This window comes from Perca fluviatilis, chromosome 4 (assembly GCF_010015445.1).
Source record: "Perca fluviatilis chromosome 4, GENO_Pfluv_1.0, whole genome shotgun sequence".
NCBI lineage: Eukaryota > Metazoa > Chordata > Actinopteri > Perciformes > Percidae > Perca > Perca fluviatilis.
The window spans coordinates 13,894,528-13,914,541 of NC_053115.1; the positions used below are offsets into that span (position 1 = coordinate 13,894,528).

The 20,014-nt window shown below is 43.5% G+C and overlaps 1 protein-coding gene across 4 annotated transcripts in view; it reads left to right on the plus strand.

The window, feature by feature from the left end:
* srgap2 (SLIT-ROBO Rho GTPase activating protein 2) overlaps window positions 1–20,014 on the plus strand; it is a 61,255-nt gene that overhangs the window by 36,767 nt on the left and 4,474 nt on the right. For 2 of the 4 annotated variants that reach the window (XM_039797298.1, XM_039797300.1), the window contains exons 3-19: window positions 4,422–4,584; window positions 7,457–7,519; window positions 9,039–9,257; window positions 9,870–9,998; window positions 10,356–10,577; window positions 10,746–10,847; window positions 10,963–11,160; window positions 11,282–11,366; window positions 11,920–11,947; window positions 12,185–12,215; window positions 12,935–12,995; window positions 13,214–13,291; window positions 13,408–13,542; window positions 13,636–13,741; window positions 15,961–16,185; window positions 18,363–18,442; window positions 18,845–19,043. In XM_039797298.1, the coding sequence (XP_039653232.1) occupies window positions 4,422–4,584; window positions 7,457–7,519; window positions 9,039–9,257; window positions 9,870–9,998; window positions 10,356–10,577; window positions 10,746–10,847; window positions 10,963–11,160; window positions 11,282–11,366; window positions 11,920–11,947; window positions 12,185–12,215; window positions 12,935–12,995; window positions 13,214–13,291; window positions 13,408–13,542; window positions 13,636–13,741; window positions 15,961–16,185; window positions 18,363–18,442; window positions 18,845–19,043 (2,124 nt within the window). The other 2 variants (XM_039797301.1, XM_039797299.1) reach the window with 2 other exon arrangements.

Genomic DNA, 20,014 nt, shown 5'->3' on the forward strand with positions numbered 1-20,014 from the left:
GATTCACGGAATTGCTAGCTAATCATAAATCACAAGCACACAAATTCAGTGGAGCTATATCACAGAGAAATTGAGGCAGAGGGTGCTTTACATTTAGCTATGCCTTCTCGCATCCTCGCTCCTCTGTCTTTTAGCCTGTGACTTGAAAATGAACCAAGATCCGCCATCACGGAGGATGTTTCATTACCTTAGATACAGAAGGAGCAGTGAACAAGAAAACGGAGGTGTAACCTCTGCAGAAGTGTCATCAACACCCCTTCGATGAGAATCTCTTTAATGATTGATCACTGCTGCTGATCTGAAGTGGCTGTAGGGCTCTGTAATCATTACTGCAGTATCATTAATACATTGTTACTGCAACACTGTTTTTATTCCAAACGACCCATGGGGACACAAGTAGCTGTACCAAGTGTGTCGTGATTTGTAGGAAAGCTGTGCAGTAATTGCTTACACTTTACACGACTGAACAAAGATGACCCCTTCAGTAGATACCATTCCTCATCCTTCCATGCATCTCAGTAATATGAGATGTGGCTCTCTTAACCATTTTGATAAAGGCTGCAAAGACGTAGCATCTGTTTTACTGCTATTTATGAAATTAGTTGTAAAGAGAATTGATTAAGCAAACAATTAGGAGACACGCTTTTTTTGTTCCTTTTTGTTTGCCTGCTTTGATATTTATCATTTATAATATCCATTTGCGGTAGAGGAAGAACTAGCTTTAGACTTTATTTTTTTTTCTGCTTGTCTTATTTCTTTCTCTGGCTTCCTGTAAACCATGACCTCCTCTACAGCCATCTTCCTCTTTTTCCCTGCACTGTTCTTGTTCTCTTTTCTCATCTGTTGTGCACTTTTCCAGAAACATTCATTTCTCTGCTGGGGGCAAACCCACATCCATGCTCTCTCACGTCAGGCACAGACTAACGGGAATCGATAGGGCCTTTAAACGAAACCCAATTCCAGCAAAGAGGACACACACACACACACACACACACACACACACACACACACACACACACACACACACACACACACACACACACCCTCCAGCTCGGATCAATACTGAGGCAGTTGCAGAGTGTGTTTCCCTATGTTGCATATTGGGGGAGGAAAGGAGAGCAGAGGAGAAGGGAGGGCAAAGGACCGAGAATAAAATATGTAGTTGAGCGGGACTGCCGCTGCCTCAGCAGGTCTGTTCACGTCATAATCTGACAAGATGTCAAAAGGCAATAAAAAATACAATTCAGTCTTAAACATTTATTTCTCTTTCTGCTCTTTTCCTACTCTCGTTTTGCTTGTCTCTTCATCCAGCATCTGTGTATTTAACTTCTCCCTGCATCTGCTGCTGTTCAGTCCAGATGCCATGCTGGAATTCCAGCTATTTTGTGTGTGTGTGTGTGTGTGTGTGTGTGTGTGTGTGTGTGTGTGTGTGTGTGTGTGTGTGTGTGTGTGTGTGTGTGTGTGTGTGTGTGTGTGTGTGTGTGTGTGTGTGTGTGTGTGTGTGTGTGTGTGTGTGTGTGTGTGTGTGTGTGTGTGTGTGTGTGTGTGTGTGTGTGTGTGTGTGTGTGTGTGTGTGTGTGTGTGTGTGTGTGTGTGTGTGTGTGTGTGTGTGTGTGTGTGGGTATGTGGGGCGTGTGATGTCGCTGTGTGTGTTGATCCCATGGAAACTCCTGGTATTCCTGCTATTTGGCAGACTGCATACAGGAGTGTTAGGAGGTTACATGGTTTAACTGTATTGTGTGTGTGTGTGTGTGTGTGTGTGTGTGTGTGTGTGTGTGCCCTGAGGCTGACAGACTAATTGGTCACATAGAGAAGCCCTCACAAGTTGCAAACTGATTCAAAGCCAATCCTTATGCTAAATATTAGGCCAGCTTTACTGTTAATAAGCTGTAGCCCCTTACACAACCCATGGCAACAGCGAGATATTATTTCACTGTGGGTTTTCACATGGTCGTATGACCACACGTGGACCGGAATGAGCTGTTTTGCATCTGTTGTGTAAATCTGTTCAGTACTAATAGCACAGCATTTCCTTCAGTATAGTGCAGGAATACAACATTTTTGAATTCCCCAGTCATAGTTACTGTATATTACCCTAGAATTAGATAATGCTAGTTTTACCAACTTAAGTAAGCACAAGTGTTGAAGAGTAAATTACTCCTTTGATTCACAAACTACTTTTCATGGCACTCTAAATCTAATGAAATGTTCCTACAACATACTCTGGTGTCTTTATTAATAAAATACTTACCGTGTACTGTGCCAGGAATCTAAACCAAGATTCAATAAGAACCATAATCTATAAAGAAAATCAGCATTTGAATTGGGCTTTATAAAATCTTATTGATACCCAATCAGTACTATAAAGACCTTAATATTACAGCAATTTGTATGACTTTTTATACAAATTTGAAGCAAACTAGAAATAGAAACCAAGTAATTCAACAATATAATCTCATAATAATTATAATGTCATCAATATTAGCTTTATTTTTTTTCTGGATTTCAAGTCTTTTTTTTTTTTTTTTTTTTTTGGTTTCTACATCCTATCTTTACTAGGGAAACAGTTGTACATTTTTATTCCCCAACTTGTACATTAACTTTATCTATATCTGTTGAATCAGTTTTTCACATTTTATTTCCAAATTGTATATATTTTAAATATTGCTCATGTAGTATTCAATTATTATTTAATGTAATTTTTTTTAATGTAATTTAATGTATACTCTGTATGTGTGCTGTGTGTCTGATATTTTTGCTGCTGCAACACCATTTTTTCCCATTTTTTTGGGATCAATAAAACAAATCTAGTCTAATCTGACACACACACACACACACACACACACACACACACACACACACACACACACACACACACACACACACACACACACACACACACACACAGTCACACAGTCCCCACAAAATTAAATTTTTGTTCTTATTGTTCCTACATGTGCCTGTATTTTGTGCAGCCAGACCTGTTTCTTCATGCGTCTTTGTGTCAGTAAAATTCTACAAGTGTATCTGCACCCGGTCACCTCAACAGAGCAGTTGGACCTAATCTTTAGTTGAGTGAACATATATCTGTTCAATTTGCGTCAGTTGTACAAAACTGCCGGCAGTGATGCCCTGTTTAATGCTATGCGTTTTGATCCTGAATGTAAATGACCATTAAGCATTTTCCTTCCAAAGTGGGTCAATGGCAGCACCTGGCCTGCGGACTGACTATGTTCCCAGCGTGCACTATGAGACCTTCGGAGGGCCAGTGACATTTCAGTGTTTACCTTGTGATAGCTAAGGGTCACGGAGGGTAAGGTGATATTTCAACCAGTGCTGCAGTGCCATTACCATGGCGATCACTGGTGGGCTGAGAGCGACATGTCACACAGAGGCGGAGAGGCTGGTTGCTTGAGCAAATAGAGGAACTGCAGCCCTTTTTTTTTGGTGGAGAATAATGTTGTGCAACTGGTGAAGACAGACAGGAAAATACACAGACAGCAGAGAGAAGTTGGAGCAGAAAGTGATTCAAATACACGTGTGTCCACATGACTGTTGGTCAAGTTTAGCATACAACATGGAGAGTTTCAGCATTTGGGCGTCATATGCAGGTGGATTCCCCCGCCCCCCCCTCTTTTCCCTGAAATTGTTATTACACTCAGTATGTCATCTGACCAGTGACAGCCAGTAGCATATCACATCACTGTCTATGACTCATCTCATCAGGCCCTACTTTCTCACACACGCACGCACACACACACACACACACACACAAACGCACACTGACACACACACACACGGACACCACCCCCACTCTATACCCCTAGGTCAAAGACTTTCTCTGTCCGTCTAAAAGAGGATGTGTGCACATTGCCAGTGTTGCATTTGTGTAATGGCTTCATGGACACTTGAAGCAAAGACAATGAAACCGTATTGAGCTATTCGACTGTTAGTGAAATCATTACAGTCTTTAACTCTCTCTCTTTCCATCTTTTGTTCATGTCTTTCTGTTTTTACTCTTATTCCTTTCTGTGACAGCTGTGCTTGTGGGGGAGTCTTGCCTCTTCCTGCTGAGTTTTGTACCTTGGCTGAATCCCGTGTGTGTGTGTGTGTCTGTGTTTGTGTGTGTGTGTGTGTGTGTGTGTGTGTGTGTGTGTGTGTGTGTGTGTGTGTGTGTGGTGTGTGGGGGTGTGTGTGTGTGTCTGTGTTTGTGTGTGTGTGTGTGTGCGCTTGTCTCACATTTACTGTAGATGGAGTAGGCTTGTGTGTGTGTGTGTGTGTGTGTGTGCACATCTATCAGCAGGATGAAAGTAGGGGAAATTAGAAGATGAAAGAGACTTAATGCTAGTCGTTTATCTAAAAAAGAAAAAATGCTTGGAGGTCCTTAAATACATTTTAAGAATCTGTTTCTCTGTGCGTAGGAAGGAGCACAGCATTTTATCCCCAGTGAACTGCTGGAACCTGTTGCTGCTTCAGGTGAAGAGGGAGAGCCGTGACCACGCCACACTGTCTGACCTCTACCTCAACAACATCATCCCCCGCTTCGCGCAGATCAGCGAGGATTCGGGACGCCTCTTTAAGAAGGTAAAGCCCACTCAAACACACACACAGACACAGCAAGACTCCATTTGCCTGATTTGCTGAATCCATGTCATGTGTATGCCCTCCCCATCCGTCTCGCTAGCATCTGTTTTCTGTCTGATTTATTGACTGACGGCAAGTCAGCTGCACCTCAGGCCAGGAGAGTTTATGTTGTCCGTGTTACATACAGTAGCCTCATTCCTGTCTCCTCTGATCTCTGCCTTGCTAGCCTGAGAGAAAAGACACGGTGACGGAGAGGAATATAAGATGTGGAGGAAGTGCAGAAAAAGAGAACAGAGAGAGAGAGAGAGAGAGAGAGAGAGAGAGAGAGAGAGAGAGAGAGAGAGAGAGAGAGAGAGAGAGAGAGAGAGAGAGAGAGAGAGAGACAACATGAAAGGACAAGAGAGAACAGATAGAGGGGATGAAGAGATTTCTCTAGAGATCAGAGCTTACGGTGACCTCGTAGAGCAAATACCAGGCTGGACATATTAGACCCAAATACACAAGCTGAGAGGGTCAGTGTATCACGCTGAGATACAAGCAGGAATTCTGTGTGCAGTGTATGTTCTTTAAAACTCTAAGCTACTGTAGTGCTAACAGCAGGGTTTTTAGAGCGAGTCATGAATTCATATATTTGATTACACTTACTCTTCATGGTTGGATTTACATGCATCCTTGTTTGTTCCGCACGACTTTCAGAGCGATGAGATTTCTAAAGGTGAGGTAATTTTGGCTAATTGTTACCTCCTTCAAAGGATGAGTGCATATAGCCTCGAACTGGGTTTAGGTTGAAATATGAAGGGTTAAGGTAAGGATCAAAGTGAGAAGGGCTAAGGATAGGGTGTAAGAAAAGAATGTATTCAGTGAAAAGCCTTCACAAGTATAGTAAGATAAGTGCGTGTGTGGAAGGCAAAGTGAAGCAGCCTGTGCCTGGAATGTCACGGCAGAGGCTGCTGATTTCCAAGCCGATAGGTTGTCTTTGAACTACATTTACAGTCTGATCGCAGGTGATGGGAACACAATCGCACACAAACCTCCACCCTCTTCTGATAAACCAGTACAAAAAAAATATACACTTTCTCCCCCGTTTTTCTCAATCTTGGTCGAGTCATGGGCATTGATTTCTATTTTTTATTTTGCTTTTTCTTTGGCACGAGGGTTGCTTCCATCATGTCTGGGTCACACACAGGCTGCACACATCCACACAGAGAATCCTCTGATGGCTAATTAAGGAGATAATTAGTTCATTTATAACATTTCCAGTCAGTGGCATGAGTACCAGTAGTGCCATGGGCCATGGCACGCACATCACACACACGCACGAACTCCACGACCCATATTAGAGTAGTCATCACATTTATCTCAGCCAGTGTGGAAAGCAGTGCAGAATGATGCTGTTAGCACAGCGAGAGTGTTTGAGAGCTCGTCAACGAAAGAGTGGAAGCACTAATGAGTCAAACCGTATTAATGATTACACACAGAGGGGGGGGGGTAACGAAGGGGGTAACGAAGTGTGCTAGTTCCTGTTGTGGTTCTTGCCGAACCTAACAAGACGACCAGAGACGAGATGAGAAGTCAAAAGGTCAAGATCCACAGTTGATAGACCGGAGGGCTCGGCCATGGATGGTTGCTTTTTGATTGGCTGTAGTCTGGCTAGTTGTCACCTAATATGAGAGCCTCCTACAGCACATTAAAGAGCGTGGGCGGGACAACCTCAGTTATCCTGTTACCTCCTTCGTCTGCTGCGCTACTTTAAATCTCCTCCATGTCTCTTTCTTCCTCGGTTCCTGGCCTTTTTTGCTCTCTGGAATTCTCCCAAATAGTTTAATGATTATGATTTCTGTTTCCTGTTCACCTCTCTCTGTCAGCATGTAAACATCTTCTTCCCCTTCCCTTTTCCTTAACATTACACCACCTTTATTTCATGAGACAACTTTCACCCTACCACGCTTCACTTTGTTTACTGACTTTTTTTTTTTACCCATCCCCCTTCTGTGCCCTCTTCCAGGAGAAAACAGATGCTCAACATGCGCTGGGGAAATCTGTTCATGCTTTCATTCTGCATTCCTCAACCATTTCTTTTTCTGTCTCCTCATTTATTTCCCCCCCCACACTTGTCCCCTGCTTTTTTTTACATGTCTGCTTTCAGTGTGTGTGTGGGTGTGTGTGTGTGTGTGTGTGTGTGTGTGTGTGTGTGTGTGTGTGTGTGTGTGTGTGTGTGTGTGTGTGTGTGTGTGTGTGTGTGTGTGTGTGTACACATACAGTATGGTTCCTTTGGAGCTATGTTATGCCTCTCTTTGCATCATTATTTAAACCCAGTCTGAATGGTGTCCTTTTAAAAGTATAGGAGGCGCTGTAAATGCTTTGTGTGTTTGTATATGTGCACTCGTGTATTTGTGTGGAGTCTTGTGATCTGTGGGTTTTGGGATGTGAAATCATCAGACACCAGTGGCTCCCGGCAGTTATGTCTGGAGAATGGTAGTGCCTGTATTACTCCCTGTTCTCCCTTTTTTGTCTCGTTTTTAGCTTAAGCAAATTCGTCATGTTGCCCTCTGTCTTTGGCTCTGTTGTCCTCTTGCACTCTCTGCTTGCTCTTTTTTCCTCCCTGCCAACTTGTTAAGATCAGTATCTGCAGATTTCTCCTTAAAGTCTGCATCCATCAAGTCCTTTACTGCCTTGCTCATTAATCTGGACTAGCAACTCCTCCACTCCCATTTGGCCAGATAATTCAGTCTTGATTGATGATGGGGCAGTAGGTTGACCACATGACTGAGCGGCATGGATGTCATTAGTTGGGGGAGAGATGACCAGGTAGATGGACAGAAGTAATGGCGCTGAGCTGCATTAATCTGTCTTCTTCTCTCCGTCCCTTCAGAGCAAAGAGGTCGGTGTCCAGCTGCAAGAGGACCTGATGAAAGTTCTTAATGAGCTTTATACGGTAAGAGAAACACTGACTGACATTGCAATCACAATATGTGGATCCATAATTATGTGCTGTGATCCCTTGCATCTCGTACCGCTCAGTGGGGAGAGCGTTGCACGTGTACGTAGTGTCAGGCTTAGCAGTCTTTATTATTTTTTTGCAGTTTTCCTCACAGGTGTTATGGCAAACTACTTCATTTAACAGCTTATTTCAAAACTAAAGGTATAAAGTATGTAACTTCAAGGAGTGGTTGTAGTAAAAATAGGGCTGGGCGATATGGAGAAAATCAAATATCACAATATTTTTGACCAAATACCTCGATATCGATACCGCAACGATATTGTAGTGTTGACTATTGGTGCTTTCACAAAATATTTACACCATGAGATTTTTGATCAATAATTATCAGTAATGTGGATATAATGACTAAGTGGGTAAAGGCAAATAATAGAACAGTTACAATTGTTACAGTTACGAAAAACTAACTTTACTGTAATGCAGCCTTTAAAACCAGGAAAAGACAACACTTATGCCATATTACGATATTACGATCTCCAAAATCTAAGACGACATCTAGTCTCATAACACGATATCGATATAAAATCGATATATTGCCCAGCTCTAAGTAAAAAGACAGTAAAATTGTGTATACAAATATATAGTTATAACATAAACTGACAACACAAAGCTTATTGACAACACAAAACATAACGTTGAGATTATGTGGGCAACTTTGCTACAATCGGATGAGGATTAAGGATTTTTAGCCACACTAGCCGCTTGGCTGTTGGGAAAGCTGTTGATCGGTCTGTCCACCACTTTAGTCCAGACTGAAATATCTCAGCCTGACAGAGCTGACAGAGCTGCTCGCATGGCTTGGTGATAGAAGTTTTATAAAGAATGTCGCTACATACTTTACAATCATGCTTGTGTGTGTGCGTGTGTGTGTGCGCGTGCACGTGTGCATAAGGTTTCCTCCCACAGCACAGTGGCAAGCAATTGTATAGCTGCAGCTCAGCTAGGCTCATAAACTGAGGTTTTATGCTGTAATTATAGTATATAGTAAGAGATAGAAATAGATCTGGTTTGAGTGACGCGCACACGCTCACATGCATACTCATAGAGAGACTAGTGTGTCTGTCCGCAGTGTTGTGGAAGGGTGAGAGCAGTATAATGAAGGCTCTGGTGGTGGTCACTGAATAAAGGCTGACACTGCACACACACACGCACTCATTTCATGTGTTTAACTCTTGATGTCAAACTCATACCACCATGTCCAAGCGCAGTAGTATTGTACAGAGTAGAGGAGGCTGGTTGTGTGACTCACGCGCTGCAATATTTTGGAATGCTAGCCCCAAAGAAATCTACTGTGTGTGTTGTTCTGTTTTGTGTATTGTGCCTCAGTGCTCCACTCTCCTCATTATGCTGACTGATGTAATCCCGCTATTGATCCAAAGCCAAAAACTGAAGTAAGAGACACACTGGGGAAAGCACACACTGATGTTTGCCGGCAAATCTCAACTCTTGTTGCCAGGTGATGAAGACGTACCACATGTACAACACTGACAGCATCAATGCCGAGTCCAAGCTGAAGGATGCGGAGAAGCAGGAGGAGAAGCAGATGGGACGCTCCGGTCGACAACAAGACGACCGACAGACGCCACGTTCCCCTGACACCTTGACCAGCATCAAGACCGACGAGAAGCCCGTCCGACGCTCCAGTGTCAAGAAAATCGAGAAGATGAAGGAGAAGGTGAGCAGGGCCGGGGGGAGGGGAAGTGGAGTAGAGGCAGGAAAACTGTTTCCAAGTGCTGCCCCTGTTGTCACACTGACTTACGATGTGTGTCTCATGAGTGATTTAAGAGTACACGACTGGCTTATTGCTAACCTTGTCTACTACAGCTGGGACTTGTCACAGCAACATGGTTCTCCTCTTCTTATTAACCATAATCAATACTGAGGCGTTTCACTCTAACGCCTATTATCCCTCTCCCTCTCCCTTCCCTCTCTCTCTCTACCTGTCATTACCCTTATTTGTTTCTTTCCTTTCTTGCCTGATTTCTTTCATTCTCTCCTTTACAATATCTATCTCTCTCTCTCTCTCTCTCTCTCTCTCTCTCTCTCTCTCTCTCTCTCTCTCTCTCAATTCAATTCAATTCAATTCAATTTGCTTTATTGGCATGAATATAACAAGAACAATACTGCCAAAGCATCACACAAAATTAATACAAATTCAACAATATAAATAATCATATCAAAAACGTTAACACTAATAACAACATACCAATGGTAATAATCAAATGAATATGAAACAAAGCTATTCAAGTAAATGTGTCTCTTTCTGTCTCTCTGTCTCTCTTATCAGAGACAAGCTAAGTACACAGAGAACAAGCTGAAGGCCATCAAGGCCAGGAATGAGTACCTGCTAGCTCTTGAGGCCACCAACAGCTGCGTCTTCAAATATTACATCCATGACCTCTCCGACATCATTGACGTGAGTATGAACACACCGTGTTACTCTGTGGGAGCGGCTCACATTTGTAGACATAGTGTGTGTGTGTGTGTGTGCACGCACATGTGTGTGTATCCCAGTGTCCCTGTGCTCTAGCCTGTGGTGGCCCCTTGGCCACTCTCCTCACATTAGCTTCAGTGCTCCTAATGAAGACAGTAGACTGGTCCCCCGCTCTGCATGTTTTCTCCTCTTTGTCTCCTTGCTTCCCAACACTCCTCACATCCAAATGATTTCTCTCTACTTGATTTTCTTTTTACCAACAGTGTTTGCATTCCACGTCATGCTTATGTATTTGTGTGTGTGTGTGTGTGTGTGTGTCTGTGTGTGTGTGTGTGTCAGTGCTGTGACCTAGGCTACCATGCCAGCCTGCAACGCGCCCTGAGGACCTACCTATCTGCGGAACAGAACGTAGAGACGTCCAAACACTCCGGCCTGGAGACACTAGAGGGGGCCGCAGAGAGTCTGGAAGCCAACGGGGACAAACAGAAGCTGATGGAGACCTACAACAACGTCTTCTGCCCCCCAGCTCGTTTTGACTTCCAGTCCCACATGGGAGACACGGTACAGTTCGAGTGCTCGAGTCATTATCATCAGGCTTGTCCTCTGTGATGAATACCTCTTATTGAAGCCTATGTTTGCGCACTGGGAAGGTTGTTTTTGTGATGCTGTAATCTGTAATTGTTAACTGTCTCACTTTCCACTTGGTTCTGTGTGTGTGTGTGGGTGTAGATGGGAGTGGTGTGTGCACAGCAGCCGCTGGAAGTCGAGCTGCTCCAGAGGTGTCAGCAACTGCAGTCTCGCCTCTCCACCCTCAAGATTGAAAATGAAGAGGTCAGACGTCCTTCTGTTTTCTCTTATATTATGAATTCATCTTTCACCCCTTGCAGCTGTCTGTAATCACAGCTTTTGCTTAATATGTGTTTGTCTCTTCCTCACTGCCCATCAGGTGAAGAAAACGATGGAGGCCACTCTGTCCACCATCCAAGACATGGTGACGGTGGAGGACTACGACGTCTCCGAGTGCTTCCACCACAGCAACAGCATGGAGTCGGTCAAGTCCACTTTCAGCGAATCCTATCTCAGTAAACCCAGCCTGGCCAAACGACGGGCCAATCAGCAGGAGACGGAGCAGTTTTACTTCACGGTCAGTGCTAGCTATGGTCATGGATGATTTGTCAGGAGCATGAGTGCAGTTATATTTGAGCATAATCTGCACACATTGTGACGCGAGTGTGTATGTGCACGTGTGTCTTTGTGTGTTGTAGAAGCTGAAGGAGTTTCTGGAAGGCAGGAACCTGATCACCAGGCTGGAGGCCAAGCATGACCTCATCGACAAGACCCTGGAAGAAAGTGAGTGGGACTGTCATAGTGTGCTTCTGACGTTTTAGGTGTGTGTGTGTGTGTGTGTGTGTGTGTGTGTGTGTGTGTGTGTGTGTGTGTGTGTGTGTGTGTGTGTGTGTGTGTGTGTGTGTGTGTGTGTGTGTGTGTGTGTGTGTGTGTGTGTGTGTGTGTGTGTGTGTGTGTGTGTGTGTGTGTGTGTGTGTGTGATGGATTTGGGAAAAGGCCTGGTGCCAAGAGACGGTATAGGGAGCAGATCAGAGAGATGAGTGGTTTAGTGGGACACATCAGGCCACATGCAAGGGAGCAGAGTGGGTTTAATATAGCTAATAATCACCATCAGTGTGAGTAAGTGGAGGGCTAGGTGACAGTGACCATATGTGGATGCAGCTGTGTGTGTGTGGGGGGGCCGAACGTGTCTACATTTCCACAGCCTTACCGGTAAACCTCTCTCCCTGCAGCTTCGGTGGGAAGTTTGTTTCCCCGTTTCCTCATGTGTCCTACTTCTACTATAACTGTCTATCTCTCTCTCCCCTCCCCCTCTTCCTGTTTCTTGCTCCTTTAGGTCAGAAGACTGACTGTTGCCTTTCCAGGTAGGTGTGGTGAAGGAAGGAAATATGCTCACACACTCGCATACACCATAGCAGTGTTTAAGCTTGATTTCTTGGCAGACTGGGGTATTATTTTCCCCTTCACTTTATAGATATTTTCAACGCATGTGCATATGTGTCTGTGTATACAAATCGAGCGTTACCAGAGTTGTGAGTATAAATAGACTTTCTCTGGAGACATAATGACAGAGTGCCGTTTCTTTCTCTCCCTCTGCGTAGTGGACGGAGAAACTCGGCGGTACGGAAGCAGGTAATTATCTGTCATAAGTGCGTGTGTCTTTGTTTCTAAGTGGCTGTGAGGTTCTCAGTTAGAGCCGCTGTAGCTTTGTTTTTTAACTCAAGCCACATTCTCACAGTATCCTCCGCCCACAGGGTGTACTGGCACCTAGAGGTTGTCAGCACGTTGGTTGTTATCACATAACTCAGATGAATATAAGCCAATGCACAAATATATACATGTATGTCTACAGTTGAATCTGTACAGTCTGAAATGACACACAAGTGATCAAAAGCAACCGCTCCATTGGGGAATCTCATGTTTGTGGCTCCCCCTTGTGGGTAACTTGTGTTTTGGACACCAGCGCTCACTTTACATAGAAACAAATCGATCTCAAATGATAATCAGTCAGTTTTTTGTTTGTTTGTTTTTTTACATATTAAGACCACAGTGGGATTCACATAACAATGGGCACATATATAATCCAAAATACCTTCCAACGCCTTACCACCCAGAGATTTCTGGCAACCCCAAACAAACAAAGGGGAAAGGACAAAAGTGCTGTCTCCTAGCAACAGCTGGGTACTCCTCCCACCCTCTCCCCCACACATAAATGTGTGCATGGATGCATGTGCGTGTGCAGACATGTGTACGGATATCCTCCTGACAAGATGCGCGCGGTGTTTGATTTCCACACCGGTCTCCTCTCTTGTGTTCCTCTATCGGGAGTAATTCCTCTCCCCTTATTTTAGGAGTCTGGCGAGGCCATTCCTCTAATGGTCAAGAGCTGCATCCGCTTCATCAGTCGCCATGGTGAGTGAAATTCTCCAGTGAAGTGATTCGTTTAGCATCAGCTTCTCCTGTGCGCTGATTGGTGGGATTGTTAAGTCAATTGTGATTGGTTCTAGATTTAAACTGGGAATTTTACCAGAACGTCTTAGCTACAAAAATGCAAAATCTCCAAAAGTATGAAATCCTGACGATGAAAAAGAGTCTCAATTTAAACACCCAGTTTGTTTATGTGTGTGTAGGTCTGCAGCATGAGGGCATCTTTAGAGTGTCAGGCTCTCAGGTGGAAGTCAATGACATCAAGAATGCCTTTGAGAGAGGTAAGCCTATCATCCAGCAGGAAACCTGAGCATTTTGAACAAACTGATTTTGTCCAGTGCTTCATTATCTTTCCTCTCCCACTCCCTTTTCTCTCTGTGTTCTTGTCCGGGTATAGGTGAGGACCCGCTGGCAGGGGACCAGAACGACCACGACATGGACTCCATTGCTGGCGTCCTGAAGCTCTACTTTAGAGGATTGGACCACGCCCTCTTCCCTAAGGAAGTCTTCCATGACCTCATATCCTGTGTCTGTAAGTCTCTCATCCTTTTGTCTGTTTGTGTAAGTGTGTATTTACGTGCTTGATTGTGTGTGTAACCCCCTGGGTGTCGTGATTATTTTCCAGCGATGGAGAGCCTCCATGAGCGGGCAGTCCACATTAAGAAAGTTCTGCAATCTCTGCCGAGCAAAACCCTCATCATTATGAGATACCTGTTCGCGTTTCTCAACCAGTGAGTAGCATAACACACACACACACACACACACACACACACACACACACACACACACACACACACATACACACACACACACACACACACACACACACACACACACACACACACACACACACACACACACACACACACACACACACACACTCCTTTCATTTGGCTTGTAAACATCTTTCACTCCAAGACCAATGTTTCAACCCCTAAGTTTCTGGTGAAATCCAACAAGTACATTTGTTAAGTCACCTAAACATATCCTAGTGCAATTCTTTCATTTAAGTTATTGTAACAATCACTTAGTCCAAGACCAACAAACTATTTCCATAATTCCTATCAGGAGTGTGATCAATGAAGACATCTTCCCCAATCAGTGATGCAAGAAACAAACTTTTATTGTAACATTACTGTAAGTTATTGTCTAATTCTAAATACTGTATAAAGGCCGTTTTACAGTCGCCGTAGCCAAGCTGGCACACGCCAATGTGGCGTCAAAATGACGTAGATCTCGCTGGTGCGCCAGGCAGCAAAAAAAAAATAACACTGCTGGCTAAACTATTTAAAAACGGCGACTTTGTTCACTACATCCCCGTCTGTCGCTAGCAATGATGACGCAGTGATTAGTGACGATTCTCTCCGACCAATCAGTAGTCTGCAGGTTTTCACGTCACCTTTTGGTATCGCCTCGGCTCGCTTGGAACCTCGACGGAGGTGATACTAAAAAAAAGTAGCTGTTGGCAGGTACCAGGGACTTTTTTTCATAATGGAAAACCAAAAAAGGTCGAGGAGAGTCGAGCAGGTACCATGTAATGGAAAAACGCCATAGGTGTACATGCAGTGGATACTGTTTACCATGGAGCTCTGAGGTTCATCACTGGTTTTAAAGCCCTCACTCACCGTTGTGAACTGTATGAACGTGTTGGATGGCCTTCTCTATCAACACGGAGACTTCAACACTGGCATATCTTCATATACAAGGCTATTTCAGGTCTACTTCCATCCTTGTGTCACAAGATGCCAACCTGAAAGTCAGTCACTTTCAAATACCCATCAATGTACAAAAACATCTTTCAGTAGACAAAAGTAATAAACCGTTTTCAATCACCATAAAGCTACAAACAAAACAACTATCTCTTGTATTGGTCATATAAAAGAGTCTTTCAACAGCTGGAGGAGCAATATCTTCCGATCTGGAACATTTCCCAATACTCTCTCAGTAGTTTCATAAACACCACAATGAGGTTAGAAGGCCTTCATTTGGCCTTCTAACACCCAATCTAAACATCCTTTAACCTTTTTGTGGGAAGTCAAGTACAGTCCCTAATGAAAGTCCAAAAGGGAAAGAATATTTCTGCCTCTTCATTATTTAAGGAACTTCCCTCCTTGAGGAATGACTCAATTATCCATTTCATGTTTATTTGTATAGCCCAAGATCACATACAGAATCTCAATGGGTTGACAACATCCACAAACCCAAGCTCTTTAAAAAGATGAGGACAAACTCCACCAAAAAGCACCGGATGGTAAGGGAGAATTTGAAGAAGCTTTAGTAGAGGCCATTAAAATGAAGTCAGTTGTGTGGTTCAGTATTAGTTGAATATATGCTATTACCCAATACGCATTAGAGTTCAATTTCAGACACACACACACACGTAGAGAGACACATTCCCTAATAACAATGACAGAGTGAGGTAGCAAAGGGGAGTGAAAGACAAAAAGAAAAGGGATGTGGGAGACCTGAAATGTGAGACTCCTGGGTAAATCAAGTGGAGACAGAAGGGGAGCTTCTTCTTTTCCTTAAGTGATTTGTGGTCACTCCGATGCTTCTGCTTCTTCTCACAAACTCAAACGCACTCCCATCATCAGAGCCTCCATCACCACAGTGTACAAATGAAGTAATGTTTTAACGCAGGTTTGGGCAGTGTTTACTGTTGGACCTCGTGCAATCCGCCATACACAAACATTCAAAGCTTATTCACAAGTACGGGGTGATGTAGGCTGTAAATGACATGTCATGGTAATTTGTGTGCATAGTTAGTTTTGTACATATTGTAGTGTATTTCAAAGTGAAACTGGTCTTTCTAGATATTTTTTTGTACAGAGTCAATGTCAGATGTACTTAAAGAGGTACTTTTTGATCTGTTGGTTTATTTGTACTTGTATGTTTAAGAAATAAGGATGAGGTAATGCGCTCTAATGCCTCTGCTTTCCCTTCCGCCCAGCCTGTCCCAGTACAGCGAGGAGAACATGATGGACCCCTACAACCTGGCCATCTGTTTCGGCCCCACCCTGATGTCTGTCCCCGAGGGCAACGACCAGGTCTCTTGCCAGGCCCACGTCAACGAGCTCATTAAAACGATCATCATCCACCATAACACCATCTTCCCCGGGCTGCAGGATCTACAGGGCCCCATCTACACCATTCCTGGAGCTGGAGATGACTTCTGGTGAGGGCTGGGGACCGGAGTGTGTATGTGAGGGGAGTTTGATAAGTCATAGTCTATATCCACAACCTTTCACTTCCGGGATTGCTCTGTTGGCGCCGGATATTTCGCCGTATGTCCTTATTTTCGGCCGGATGTCCGGTACCCTTCCGCTTTCTTTGTGTTGGAATTTTAAACTCCGGTGGATTTATGAGGACTATGGTTAACTGCTCCTCAGATCTCTGCAGGGTAAATCCAGACCGATAGCTAGACTATCTGTTGAATCTGAGTTTTCTGTTGCACGACTAAAACAACTTTTGTACGTTCACATGTTCCACCAAAACAAGTCCCTTTCCCTAGGCAATTTTACAGCGGCACCAATGCTCAGTGAACGATTGTGATTGGTTTAAAGACATGCCAATTTACCAGCGCATGTTTGTCTCCCATCCCGGAATGCTGTGTGGACTAGCCAGAACCTCCTCCGCAGCGCTGTGGAGGAAGGTCTGGCAATGTGAGACTAGATAAGTCATATAGCACAGGAACTTGAATTGCTAAGGCTAGTAGGACAGCAGGGAATGTCTTGTCCAATTGCTATCTACCTCGAGGGGGCTTGGAGATGATGAGGAGACCAGAGAGAGGAGGAGGGGGGGGGGGGTGCAGATGGTCGATTTAGAGGCACCCGTGGAGTGATGGGGGGGCTCAGCTTTTCCGCTCCGCTCAGGGCCTGGGGGCCACGAGGATCAGCTTACCCTCTAGCACACGAGAGATTAAAGTACCGCCTGACCACATCAGCCTGGGAGAGCACAGCATGCACTTACTCACACACACCACAATGCACACAAGGGCCAATTTTACTGTAATGACAAGCCTCGACACCAGTTGTTATGATTACTGCCAGTCAGTGCAGTTGTTTAGACTGTAAGTCATTCCGGAGGAGCAGCTCTCAGTTTTAACTGTAGGAAGTGTAGACAAAAAATAAGATCACTCTGGCATATAGTAGGTATTTATACAGTTGTTTGCAGACAGAATTTGACTACTTTTAAGGCCAACAAAATAAGTTAATAAATTGTTAAAGCCACCAGAATTTTACTATAAAATGTAGGAAAACCACATTTCATTATGTATATGGATAACTCTGCATTGCTGGCAGTGTAAAGAATACTTGGAAGTAAAATTTACAGAAAATATAATTAAACAGTTAATATCAAAAAAAGAAAATGAAGAAGATGGAGAAGACCGTTTTCAGTAACATATACATACACACTCTACATATATCCTGTCGTATTGCCATAAGTACAGTACTCTACCTGACCTACTGTAGGTATATTATAGCCCAGAATGTTGATAATAACCATATGAACATTTCCCCCAAACTGCACAATTTTAGGACAAAGCCAAAATACATGGGAATGGTCTAAATCCATTGACCCACATCATTGTCTCCAACATGGTTGTGCTATAAGTATTTACTCATAATCTTGGCTGTAATAAAGAGTCTAATTAAATGTTGTAACATGGTTCACACCTAGTACACACGGATGTATAGGCTGTTCTTAAAATATGCAATATGCAATATTCTGCAATATTCCTAGTTCTTTTTCCTATTTCAATTTTATATATAATGTTTTGTTTCCTCTTCTCTCCATTTTGTGACAATTAATGTAGATATTCCATATTTCTTTGAATTGTAAACTCCAATTATTGTTCTGAGTTATTCTATTTTTATCTAAATTAAAACTGGGCTAAAGTGCAAATATCTTAAGTAGTCCTTGTTTAATGTATAGTTTTGTTTCCGCTCCTGCAAACATTCCCATATTGTATTACTGTGCATAATGCTGTTAAACCAGTTGGAATCCATTGTTTGAACTTTTGGTCAAGAGTGCCCAGGATAAAATGTCTGTCGTAGGCTACCCATAGAAATAGTCTGAGCTATTTCTCTTATCTATATTTTCTTACTAGACTAAACCACAATTCTAGCGTACATCGAGTGAAAGTATCAACCTGTTCATGTAAACCCTTTGCTACATCGGTCTCCAATGAGGCTTTAAATTTCCCTTACTTGTATTTATTGCTCTAGATTTTTTTTTTTTTTTTTTTTTTCTTCGTAGTCCTTAGCACACCAATACATTACTGGTCTGATTTGTGTCAGTTGGGCTTTTGTCGTGTCATCTAACCTCATCTGCTCTCTGTCTCCTCCTCAGTGACAGTCCACACTGTGAGCCCCCCCTTGTGGAAGAGCCTGCGCCTGACACCGTCTCTGTCAGGCACAACAGCGAAGATGGTGCATAACACACACACACACACACACACACACGCACACGCACACAAATACATGGAATAGATATACTTTATATACTGTACTTAATGAAGCCTCTTGCCACCAGTTTATGAAATCTCATCCTGCTTTTCTCACCAGTTACTGTGGCTCTAACCGTTTAAACCAGCTCGCACCTTCTCCCATTAACATGTTTATTATGCTGCTTTGTTACTGCTCAGCAATTTTAACATTTGTGCAGTCACCAAACACAGCAGCACTAACCTGCTATGCACTAATCTGGCCTTACCCTCTCTTCCACCTCTCTCTCTCTCTCTCTCTCTCTCTCTCTCTCTCTCTCTCTCATTTGTTGCTGCCCCCTGCTTCTCTGTCACATCCCGTGTCTGTCCACCATCCTCTGAACCTCAGGCTCCTTGGCTGTTTCAGAGTCTGAACCTTTCGAAGCCATTGCTCGGTTCGACTACTCCGGCCGGACTTGTCGGGAGCTATCGTTCAAGAAGGGCGCATCTCTGCTTCTGTTCCAGCGAGTCTCTGACGACTGGTGGGAGGGACGACATAACGGAGTGGATGGACTGGTGCCACACCAGTACATTGTGGTCCAAGACACGTAAGATGTGTTCCAGTCGCCAGCCTTCATCAAAATATCTGCTTAAGGGACAGAATAACAAATGAATTAAGACGTTACAGTTTTTCTCAATTTTTTTGTCTGAATATTGATCATAATATTTTACTCATGGCCTCTTTGTAGAGTTTTGGGAAATGCAAACTCATCATCAGGGCAAACATCAAAGAGCCTTCTTCAAAACACAGTCCACTGGAAATCCCCGTAGCTAAGGAAGTTGCTCTGCTTTGATGCGTAGCAGACTGCAAATCACAACAGATCCACTTCCTTGTCAACTTTCTGTTGTCACTACCCGATGTGAGTCGAGTGCAGATGTGAGTTGCGCATGTGTCACTTTGCGACTTCACACAGATCTGTTTTGCGGTTAGCCACAGAATAATGAGATTGGTACATTACATAGCAGTAATATATTATTTAGCGTAAGGCATCACATTTTCACGCCACGATCCCTGATGTCAGTTCTAGATTAGAGGCTGCAGTATCCTACAAGAACCTGCTAACGAGAGACTTCTGTAATGTCAATACAATAAAAATTGACCTACGTAACGAAGTTCGTTCACTGCTGGCTACAAGTTAGCAATCAAACACAACAAAGGCTGTCACTTGAATGGCTTTTTGAGCTAACGTTAGCAATCAAACAATCATAGATGGCCAAAATGTTTGCCGGATCCGGATCCCTTGGCGTTATGCCGTAAACCGTTTCAATCTGAGCATGCGCAACTCACATCTGCACTCGACTCACATCGGGTAGTGACACTGTGTTGAGTGGTTTTTTGACATAAGTATGAGGATTTGTTTTTACACTTCTGTGACTATGGCTACAGGATTTTACTTTCTGTGACTCTGCATGAATGAAGCTCATGCTTATTGTATTGTTGTCAAAAGTCCAGGTTTCCCAAAACTCAGAGGTGGTGAGTAAAAAATTATCTAGCTCAGTAGTCCTACTAGACAAGAAT